This window comes from Harmonia axyridis, chromosome 1 (genome assembly GCF_914767665.1).
Source record: "Harmonia axyridis chromosome 1, icHarAxyr1.1, whole genome shotgun sequence".
Taxonomy (NCBI): Eukaryota; Metazoa; Arthropoda; class Insecta; order Coleoptera; family Coccinellidae; genus Harmonia; species Harmonia axyridis.
This window is the reverse complement of record NC_059501.1, coordinates 78,607,384-78,619,895: the sequence shown is the minus strand read 5'-3', so window position 1 is coordinate 78,619,895 and position 12,512 is coordinate 78,607,384. Positions and strand designations below refer to the sequence as shown.

Here is a 12,512-nt window from a genome sequence, read left to right as displayed (position 1 = left end):
AAGACCACCCTCTATAAATGCTGTCTCAATACCTGGTCCATCAAAGTTCATTGGCCTCAAATCGGTAAAACTTTCTTAAAATCACGTATCTACCTGCAAATCCAAACAGCATCTGCATGGATTTCACTCGGAAAAAGGATGGATTGAGCATCTATTGAGGATACAATTGAAGATTTACGAATTCGGCTTACCTGAAGTACAATAATTGAGGATTTGCTGGTCAGCAATAAATTGAATTTTTTTTCAAAGGAGGCCGATTTTAGAAATTCAATTTGAAATTGCAATTGACAATTGGATGACAATTTTATGACGCAATAAGGAACTATAACGGCCTGTTTTCCGAAGGTTGATTCTTGCAAATGTTTGCTGTCATTTGTCAAATTCAACGCAAAGGATAATTGCCAGCTCTACCTAGGTAACTTGGAAGTTTATGAATTGACATGTCCCAACTAGCAACAGAAAATATATGGGGCAATACGTTCCTTCAAAATAGAAATATTCCAAGTCGAACAAATATACCTAGGTAAGTCGGGATCAGTAAATGAATTATGTTCAATTTGCAAAAGAAAATATATAGGGCAATAGAATCATTTAAAATTAGAATATTTAACAGCAAACGAACATAGGTGAATCGGAAGTTTATCAATTGACATATCCAACTTGAAACAGAAAATATATGGGGCAATACGTTCATTCAAAATAAGAATATTCAACACCAAACAAAAGTAGTTATATCGGGAATTTATGAATTGACATGTCCAACTGGCAACAGAAAATATATGGGGCAATATTTTCAATCAAAATAAGTATATTTAAGGTCACGAAAACGTAGGTTAATCAGAAGATTAATGAATTGGCATGTTAAACTTGCAATGGAAAATATATAGGGCAATAGGTATACGTTCATTCAAAATAAGATTCAACTAACATCAAAAACCTGGCCAGCTGGTCTACATAACAAAACAAACTTGTGTAATATCAAATATATAACGCATTTGAATAATTCCTGAAACCTATCACCCAAATATTTTTCTTACGTCTGTAATTTGATAAATCTCTTTTAGTTGTTCACTCTTCTTCGGATATGAATTTGCTCAAAATAGGTAGGTACTTAGTTACCAATGCCATATTGTATTGCTGAAGATGAACTGTAGTAAGCAACGACACATAAGGTGAACACTAAAAATATGTTTGTGATGGGATATAGTAAATACGAGAACCAATTTTGTCGTAGTATGCATGTTTGTTAGGACACTCATTAATCACTCTAATGAATAATCATTATATAGGTATACCCACCTATGATGACAACCCGTATTAGGTATGTACAATACAATAAAAAAATTAATATGTGCAAATGTGTTCAGGTGATGAAAATGAGGGCTCTCTCAAACATTTTTTTGTTAGCGGGAAATATAGAAAACGTCACCTGGACATTTATGGTTGTTTCATTTAATGGAAAATTTTTAAAAACGTCTTCCTGTTATAAAAGGTTTTCCAATAAGATGTTTCATTTTCAATAGCTCGCTATCTGGACAGCTGACACTTTTGAAGATGTCATCTTTTGACATTTGACAAGTGAAATCTATGCCATTACTAAAAATGGAATACACCAGGCTTAACAACGCATTGAAATTGTTAAAATTAACTACAAAAATGGAGAAAAATTCACAGTCGCAGTTTGCAAAACTATAACACTTTTGGTTCGTCGTGAAGCACCTTCTCGGACGGCAAAAGTCAAATTGGTAGTAAACTTGGAGCTGTAAGGACAAGTTAGTGATGTGAAAAATAGTAGATTATTCACGTTATATGTAAATATTTTGCCATTATGTCGTTAATTAACAAGGGCTGCGAAATGCGAAATAATTAAATCATTCAATCGAATCAAAGTAGAAGTCTTCACTTAGAAAACCAGCATTATCCGCTAGCAGAACATGCAAATATCTGCACATCATTAATTACGCTATAACAAAACGAGTATCTATTATGTTGTAATTGAAGTTATTAAGCCACCTTAAAAATGGCAAAATCCGAGATTTGCATACATTCTCTTTAAGGAAATCGCTACTTGTCTTTGTTCTGTGGTTTACGACACAGAAAGCTCTAAAACACGAGATCACGTATATAATTTGAACAGATCGCCTCGTTCAGATAAAGATGCAATTTCGCTATTCTAGGAAGAAGACCGTCAAAAACACAACCTTTTTTGTTGAATCATTGTATTCTAATATACACGGTGCGCGCCGTTAGTCAGATTGGCGTAAATGGCAAAGAAAGCTGTTAATTATAAGGTGTTAGATGACAGGAAAAGCGCTCATTGACAGTGTTACGGTTGATAAAAAGCTTTAAAAAATGTTCGGGTCAAAATCGCGACGGATTTACTTTATTCTACATACATAAATATTGAAGTGTGTGGACACCTTTAAATCGATTAAGTCGGTCAAATTAAAGAAAGAAATTTTTGCATTTCTATATAAAATTGATTGGAAATGCATTTGAATACGTCGATGTCAAAAATAATTTGAGATAATTGCTTTATGAATGCTTGCTACATCGATATCTATACCCAGAAATTGTCGAATTGACTACAATTGAATGTCAAGAAGGTGAAGGCACCCTAACAACACCTTTTGATGTTTATAACAGAACTTTTCGTATCGAATAGGTATGTTGGTTATTATTCTTTTAGAGCTCCTGTTTCCCTAAATTGGTTGTCAATTTCAAAAATGTCCTTCTGCGCGATTATAAACTCGATATAATTTTCCCTTATATTCAGAAATTGAAACATTTTATTACAATTTTCGAATTTTGACCGCGAATGGTCCCAAACGATAAAGTTCGATTATAGCTGATGAGTACATAATGACGAATCCGTCCTCAATATCGACAAAGAATTACCAATTACCCACAAGAATTGAAATTTCGAGTTTTGTTGTGAAATAGCAATATAAAGCTTTGTGGAAATTTTGATCTGATCGTTGTTAAAAAACATCCGATTGCGTTAAAATTTTGAATGCGTATTAAAAATAAGCACTCATCGCTTCATCAGAACGATAGAAAATTCAAGAAAAATATAAAAAAAAATACCTATTTCGGTAACAACACACCTGACCTAGTCCCTAGTTGAAAATTTGTATTCATCTAAAGAATAACAATTTCAAATCCTGATGTTATAAAATTTCGTTGTGATAGCATCATAAGAATCATAAAATATTCAAGAAAAATAAATACCTATCAAAAGAAAATTGACGAAAGCACTGACTTAAAGTCAGCGTGAAGGAGCTTTTGAGCGCTCGTCATTCATTCACCGATTGCGCCCTTGGAGATCATTTAGTAGTTTTCAAGAGTGCAGTAAATTCTGACTTCACGTTAGTGCTCTTTTATTTGTTTATACTATTATTAACTGGGCAATAATGTACTTATGTTTCTCTGGGGGAGGTTCTTAACAATCTATGAACTGATATTTGTTTTAATTGGATGTTTGTAATTATTGTCTAAAGTTTTGATTTAATTCGAAGATTGGTAGTCATGTATAACTTAATATATTATCGATATTTCACAGATGTGAGTGACAGCTTCATTCTTAGCATAAATTCAGCAATTATTTTAAGATTAAATCTAAATAAAAACAGACAGAAAGAATTAATAAATGGCTTAACAATATAAGTTTGAATTTAAATTCTGGTGAATAGATAATTTTTATACCTACCTACCGTTTTAATAATTTAAGGTAGATAAATAAGTATATTAATCATTTATCGGCGAATAATTTATTTTTATTATTATTCTTCTAAAAATTCTTCAAAACTAGGTTTGTATAATGTATTTTGCGTATTAATTTATATACATTAAAAATTTTCAATCTATGATGGTTCATGAATATTACGAGAATAATATCAAAGAAAATTAATTCCGTAGTACCTATATATTTATAATATGGAAATAATTCTTTAAATTTTTCAAGAATGCACTAAATTTGTCCATGTTTTCATATTTGAATTTCACCGTTGAAACTCTTAACAATTTATGAATTCCCAAATTGTACTTACTATAGGTAGGTATACCTTTCTAATGTTCATATGTAGAAGAGTATAATATTGAGTTACCTAATGTGCCTAATAGGTATTATATCAGAAGAAAGTTGCACACTTATATGTTTAGGCCAAGTTCTCTGTTATAGATAGGATATACATGTAGATTTTTTAACGTCAATAAAGCAACATTTATTATTATATTTTATTTATATGTAGTCTTCCATATTAAAAAAAAATTTTTCAGCCGATATTAGATTATTCGAGCTTCAAATGTTGTGTTATTATACCTACACTAGATCACATAAAATTTTAAAAGATAACGTAACATGTATATTGGAAAACAAATTTCCTAGCAGGAAAATATACATAGGTATCTATAGGTACGTGCTCTCAATTGTTTGTGCCTAAGTTATTTATCAAGTAAAGATTGTGTCAAAAACCATTTCTTGACCATTAACCTTCATAATATGTTAAATTTCATCTATATGTATATTATCGATATTACAAGTAAAAGGGTTCATTCGAAAATTTTACAAATTAAACTCCTGATTAAGTATCTATACTTACTATGTAAAAAATCACACAGAACAAAAATATAAAATTGATGAATTAACAAATATCAACGATGATAAACATAGGCGTAACGAGAGAGGGGTTGTTGGGGACATAATCCGCATTGGTTAGAAAAATAAGAACAAATTTTAAGTAACAATTTGAAAAAAAATTTCATTATAAAAAATTGAAAGAATTTGTTTCTTTGAATTGGGGTAACCCTCCCCAAAAATCAACTCTAGTTACGCCACTGATGATAAATGATCCTATATATTTGAGGATAAATATTCAGTATTTCTCGTTAAATTTGTTGATTCATAATATTTTATGTTTTGTTAAAAGAAATTAAATGATTCCACTATTAATTTTTTGGTTTGTTGATTTATTATGTCATGTCACTTATTTATTATAATTGTATTTTTTCTATGAAAAAATTGTAGCTTACCATTGGGCTCTCTTCGCCGATTTCGCTTTCACGTTCCTGCTGATCCATGTCCATAACTGACACTTGCACGGGTTCCCTGTTCTTCTGACGAATTTTGAAAAAAGGCTTAAATTTGCAGAATGCAAGCGGCACTCTACGGTCACTTATTAGTCAGTTTCGAACACGTCCAAACGTTACGCACAGACTATCGACGTTACAAAAGCTCGAACGAATCAACACACCGAAATCCGGTATAATTCAATGTTTGTACACAAATTTTCAGGTTAGGTCATTCATATAAACAAATTCGTAGCGCTACACACATCCGTTCGCGGTCTACAAACAGTACAGATCGTCCTGCGAACGTTGCCAGCGCACGGTCTCGGGAACCCCCTACCTTCGGGAAACCCGCCAATAGCGGAGTCAGGAGGAGCTTATAAAGAGGTGGGAGGGATTTCACCAGCTAGCTTTATTTAATGATATGTTTCCCTCTTTGAATTATCCAATGGGATATACAATGTTGATTGTAACAATAAAAAAGCTTGTGCGATTTTATGTGAGAGTTAGCGAGTTTCGCGCCAGTGTGAAGTGGGCTTAACGGAGCTTTCGGGAGCTCGGATGTTGACAACTGACGTTCTCATTGTTCGGTTGTCTTGCCAATTCATAAAAATTGGTTGATAAATTGTTGCGTAACATTGGTGAAGGTTAGATGTGTTCGAGATGCTTTTGTTATCTGGCATTTAGGTACACCTCAAACGTAACCTTAAAACTTCTACGGGAAAGTTACATATTCAAGTTTAATAGTACTGTCAACTATCAGGGTCGCCGCCAGACATTTGGCGCCCCGGCAAAATAAAATTTCGCCGCTCTGCTTTGCCTTGTTTATTTGAATTTTCTTTGAAGTGGCCTTTATTATTCCTTTTAGGCATTTTTTCAATTTCACATGAAATCGTCTTTTTTCACTTAAAAAGTAAAAAGTTTTTTTTTCAAAAAGTAGGTACCTATGTATTGTTTTCAACTGACTTTGCGCTCTTAAAATTTAGCGCCCCGGCAAATGTCCGGTTTGCCGGTCCTGGCGGCGGCCCTCCAACTATGCAAGCAATGAGCTCTCTCGAAATTCATCTAAAAAACTATACCTATTTGTCGATAAAATATTATGAGAATTGGCAATTGAAACTAAAATATTTATATAATGTTTCGTTTTCAACTGAAAACTATTACTTCAAAGTGGTAATTCAAGATTTGGAAAATTGAAAAAAGGCTACTACTGCCAAATCAGGGCAATGTGGGGGTTTTTAGATGTTCCATAATGTTTATTGAGATTTTGGCCGAAATTCAAGTTTTTTGACGAATTTTGTTGACATTTACAAATTTAAAAGCATCTTATTTTGATTTGAATTCATCGTAGAATTGGAGATCAATTGTGCCAAACTCATCGAAATAAAATCCTCTTAGGTTGATTTTTTTAGATCTATTCACTGTTTAGAATGTAAGTTAAACTGATGTGTTCAATTTTTTTTGTTTTCTTTCAATTTTACCGTAACTATTCTTTATTTATTAAATGTAATATAAAATTTTGAACTCAAACTTCGGCCGGCCCGTAGGTATACAGTTCTGTGGTTTCCAATGGTGCATAAATTAATGAGTTTTGCAGATGGTGGGGTAGTTAAGCCTTAATGAAGGATAGAAGAATAAAATGAACGAGCGCTTAAAAGCTCCTAATGCTAAGTCAGCCTTTTTCACCATGATTTCCAAAAGCAAAATACGCCATAGCGTGGCGTAAGTGAGACCCAAATGTTGTGCGCGCCGAGAAATGGATAAATTTGGATCCTCTCAAACACTTTCACTTATCTACAGCAGCAATATTTTTGGACGAGCGTGCATTTTAATAATATATGGGCCTTAAGGCATCAAACCTAACCTAACCTAACAGCAGTAGCGAGAGCGACACCAGCTTTCAAAAACAGGAAGGACCAAGGGGTAGCCGGATTTTAGGGGGGGGGTTAAGTAAATCGAAATGATATGAAAAAATATAGTTCTGCTGATATTTAAATAATATTAGCCTTAGTTTGTCAAATTTTAGGGGGGGCAGCAAAATTTTTAGGGGGGTGGGCAGCAAAATTTTAGGGGCGGCAGCAAAATTTTAGGGGGCCCGGGCCTCCCCTGGTCCCCTCCAGACAGATCCAGTCTATTGGAATTTTTCACTGTCTTAACATTTGTATGCTCAGATGGACGTTATTTCGTTGAAACAGGGCTGTGAAATTCGGACCACGACATAGATAACCCTCTATAAAAACCCTTTACCTACTTATGAAAAATAATCATACATAGTAAAATTGCAGTATTTCTCGATATTCAACGAACCGTGAACAAACTAGCGCATTCGAGGTGCATTAAGGTTTAAAATCGAGTCCCACGATCTTAATGATTCGATGGCATTCTTGATCAAACAAAGGCCGGATTAAAGATAAATATCAATCGAGTTATAAGTTGTTATATTGTGTACGTTAACCACCATAGGAGTAATTAACAGGTTGGTACCAACGTGTATTCTGTGGACACTGTGCGTCCGGACTATAAATGTTGTGTCAATATTGGACATCGCTTTCTTGAGAATATCTCTGCCCGCTCGGATTATCAATATTAACTCTGTTTTTCCATCAGATAGGGTCTTTTATAGATGTTGATGCCCCGCGTTTGATCGTTGACATAGGAGGCGCATTAGGGGATAATTGAGATTAATGTTTATTTATGTTGGATGGAATTCGAGGAAAAAATGTACCTATACCTATTAACACATTTATTGTTCGTTACATCTGAACATTCAAAAATTAATTCCTAATATATTATTATTCAATTACAACCATCAATTTATTGTTTTATTTATTCATTCATTCATTTATTCTTTCATTTATTTCTCTTTCTATTTCTTTATCTATTTCTTTATTCTTTTATTTATTTGATCATTCAATTATTTATTAATTAATTAATGTAATTATTCATTTACTTCTTCATTCATTTATTAATTAATTGAGTAATTTATTCATCCATCTATCTATTTATATATTTATTCATTCATTTATTTATTTATTTGTTCATTTATTTTTTCATTTATTTATTTATTCATTCATTTATCTATCTATTCATTCATTTATTTATTCATATATTTATTTCTTTATCTATTTATTCATTTACGTATGTATTTAGTTATTCATTTATTCATTTATTTATTCGATAATTTATTCATTTGTTTATCAATTAATTTATTTTTTCATTCATAAATTTATTTATTCATTTGTTCATTTATTTGTTGATTCATTCGGTCATTTATTTATTTATCTATTTTTCCTTCTATTTCTTCATCTATTTCTTCAGTCATTCATTTATTTAATCATTCAAACATTTATTAATTACTTTATTTAATTATTCATTCATTTATTAATTAATTAAGATTTTATTCATTCATCTATCTATCTATTTATTTATTCATTTATTTATTTATTTAATTATTTATTTATTCATTCATTCACTTATTTATTTATTTATTCATTCATTTATTTATCTATTTCTCTTTCTATTTCTTCATTCATTTATTTATCTATTTCTCTTTCTATTTCTTCATTCATTTATTTATTTGATCATTCAATCATTTATTAATTTTATTTATGATATTTATTCATTTATTTCTTAGTTCATTTATATATTTAATCATTCATTCATTTATTAATTAATTGAGTAATTTATTCATTCATCTATCTATCTATAATTTTTTTATCTATTCATTCATTCATTCATTTATTTATTTATTCATCCATTCATTTCATTATTTATTCATTTATTTATCTATTCATTTATTTATTTATTCATTCATTTATTTATTTATTTATTTATTCATTGATTTATTTATTTATTTATTTAGTCATTTATTTATTTATTCATTCATTTATTTATTCATTCCTTCATTTATTTATTCATTCATTTATTTATTTATTCATTCATTTATTTATTTATTCAATCATTTATTTATTCTTTCATTTATTCATTCATTCATTTATTGATTCATTTTCTTATTTATTCATTTATTTATTCTTCCATTTATTTATTTGCTTATCTATTTATCATTTCAGGCATTCGACAACTTATTCGTTTATTTGTTTATGAATTTAATAATCCATTTTTTGTGTTTGTTTTATAATTTATCCATTCATTCTTTTAATTATTCATTAATTGCATTCAATATTGATTATTTTTAAGTCGAGCATTAATGAATTCAGCCTTTCGTTCAATAATTAATATAAAATCATTCATTTCAATGATTGAATAACTTATTCACAGGCGTACATCTGTTTATCCTTTCATTCATTTGTTCATTAACTCATTTTATTCACTCGTATCGATGGATAAATGAATAATTCATCAAATTAAATATTTTCGGAAATAAATGAATGAAATTATAATTCCTTTCAATAAGTGAATAACTCATTAATTCATTAATCAATTCAAATTTTACACACCTATTGATTCTGATTATTTTGTATCTCAAATCATGTTAATATTTCCTACCTTATCTAAAGTTTTCGAGAAGAGCACCGGTAATATGTTTTAGTCGATTTTTGAGTTCTATACATTCCATATAATTTTGTAGTTAAGTAATATAGGAGTAATTCATAAATATATATCCAATAAAATACACACTCAGTGGAAAAACTTCAGTGCGATAATCAACAATAATTTATGGAATAAGGAATAACCTTATCTCATGATTATTTCAACTGTTATGACCAAATAGAATTACTAATTTTGTTATAATATGGAAAAAATAAAATTTATCATGGAGAAACTAAAATTAGTTCTTGCTTCCAGCAATCCGAAAAATGGTGAAGTCAAGGTTAATGTTGATAATTAAGTTAATATTTGAATTTGATTATTATTTACACCAAAGATAATATACCTATCTTTAAAATAGATCAAGGAGAACATTTCTGTTATATGTATATAAAATCATTAACTCGAAAACAGTTTAAGGATTTTCTCTTAAACCCTTTGTCCGAGTTTAGAATTTTTTCTTTAATTGTAGCTTACTTTCATTTGTTTGTTCGCTCCTGTAAATAACAAAACAAGAAGTATTTGAGAACAGCACCTGAACAATTATCGAGGAATCAAGATACAATTCAAAATAATAATTGCTAAAATCGGCTGAAGGATTCAAGTGAAAATGAACCAACTTCGTTGAGATTCCGTCTGTTCTCCTAGTTTGTCTGGTGTTTATTTAAATAATATATTTTCTCTATTTCTGTATCGTAATGAGTTCATTACAGTTCTAAAAAACAGTGCTGTAATGAACTCATTACAGCATCATTTTCAGATATATTTTTCGTTTTGTGGTTGTCTATGCTGACTTCCAATCCTATCAAATTTCAACAAACGTCAATAATTGTCAATATAATATAATTTGGGGATATGGAGAAATGATTTGCTACATATTCGCAAATTCTCATAATTCAGGTAGTGTTCAATCGATTTCGTCAGACATAATTCACGAATTTAATGTATAATTGTAAATTATGTCTAAATTCGAAACATACGATTCATATTCAAATTCCGTAATCTGTCAATTTTCACACCAACTGCCAAGATACAATACAAAAGTCACTAGGATATATAATCTGAATTTTTCATTGAATTTCGACAATATTTCGCAAAACCTGACTGAAATAGAGAAAATATCGTCTAATACTCGTTGCAGAAGGCAATTCCAACACTCATGCGTTCCAAAACTCGCTCCTTCGTCGCTCGTTTTCGAATTTCGCATTCGTGTTGGAATAGGAGCCCATTCTGCAACTTGTTTTAGAATATACTAATACTTTCGAATGGGTAGAAATATTTCTGGATATAAAATAAATAATAAGTGGAGAGTACTATTTTCTTATAAGTAGATAATTATAAAACTTCCTCTAGCCTACAGAAACTAGTAAATATAGATACCCTAAAGGAATTCATAATAATTGACAATTACCAAGGCTATCAACAAGACGTTGGACCTTAATCAATTATATGAAGCCTTTGAAAGAAAATCGAGACTCCAAAGCCCCCTAGATCCGTCTCTTGTAAGGCCAATATTATACCCGCTTTAATCTAGAGAGTATCAAGAGCTATTAGCGCCATGTATGTAATCAATTAATCATGGATTGTAAGCAGCACCCGCCCATCTTGTAAATGACGTGTAATTTAAGAAAAATTATACGCTTTATAAGGTATAATACATGATTGAATCACTGGCTAATCGACCAATCTTTCCACTCGCTCATCAAGACCTCTGAAAAATACCTGTAGCAAAGCGTTGGGTCTCATAATAGAGAAAATGAATTAATGAACTGTTTAATTACAAATTTAGATTGGAAGAGGTTAGATACGAGAGTTGGGAATGGTTTCAAACATTGGATAAAGAAAATCTTTTCTCGAAGGTATCAAATGATAAGGTTAGGTTAGGTTAGAGTTCAGAATGCTTTCAAATATTGAAAAAAGTTAATTTTCATTCAGATCTATCAAACGACAAGGTTAGGTTAGGTTAGAGTTGGAAATGGTCTCAAATATTGAAAAAAGTCCTTATTCGAAGTTCTCAAACGACAATGATAGGTTAGGTTAGGTTTGAATTGGGAATTATATGTGTTTCAAGCTCCGTGTAAATTTTCGTGCTACGAAAGCTTTTTCAGATACACTTTCAAGTCAAATAGAATATCGAAAAAAACCTAATATGTATTTCAGAACCGAACGAATTGAAATGTATGTGTATGTATAGAACAAAAATTGCTACCTTTGTGAAAAATTTCGTGCCAATTACCAAAAACCATAGATCAATATGAAGATTTGCATATAGCTTGAAATTTTCATTTTGTAAATACGAATTTGCATCGCGATCGGATACTTATGCAGTTTTGAAATTAACAGAAAAACAACATTTCGAATGTTCATATTTACGGAATTCCTAGTTGGATTTTGGCAATTAATAAACTTTTTGATAAAAAAAAAAAATTGTGATGTGTAAATTAATTCTGAAATTTTATATTTCGTTTTGTGGGGGGTTCCATTGCCCCCCTCAAATATCTACGCCCATAAAATAGGTTTTATGTTGTGGCGACGCCAGCTTTCAAAAACATGGGTGGCCAAGGGGGGTCCGGATTTTTGTTGGGGGGCCAAAGTAAAAAGAAATTAGTTCTGATAATCTTGTAAATATTTTAGCATTTGTATAAACATTTTGAAATAAACTACCACTTGTTAATAAATCTTAGTAACTTTGAGCAGACAGGTAGTTTAAATGTTAAATAACTGTACCGAATTTTATTACTTCACTTATGATCTGTAGAATTGCAATAATTTATTGCTTGAAACTTTTAAAAGATTTAAAATGAACAAATAATTTCTGAGACCTCTACCAATTATACTCCGAAATATACAGGGTGTGTTTTTGACTCCGAACACGACATTCCATCTATATCTTCCAG

At 30.6% G+C, this 12,512-nt stretch overlaps 1 protein-coding gene across 5 annotated transcripts in view; it reads right to left on the bottom strand.

Moving 5' to 3' along the window:
• Positions 1-5,347, bottom strand: part of LOC123678379 (protein dead ringer) — a 183,732-nt gene extending 178,385 nt beyond the window's left edge. For 3 of the 5 annotated variants that reach the window (XM_045615385.1, XM_045615398.1, XM_045615392.1), the window contains exon 1: positions 5,032-5,347. In XM_045615385.1, the coding sequence (XP_045471341.1) occupies positions 5,032-5,085 (54 nt within the window). In that variant the 5' untranslated portion in view covers positions 5,086-5,347. The remainder of the gene's footprint in view (positions 1-5,031) is intronic. The other 2 variants (XM_045615410.1, XM_045615403.1) reach the window with 2 other exon arrangements.
• Positions 5,348-12,512: the final 7,165 nt, after the last annotated feature.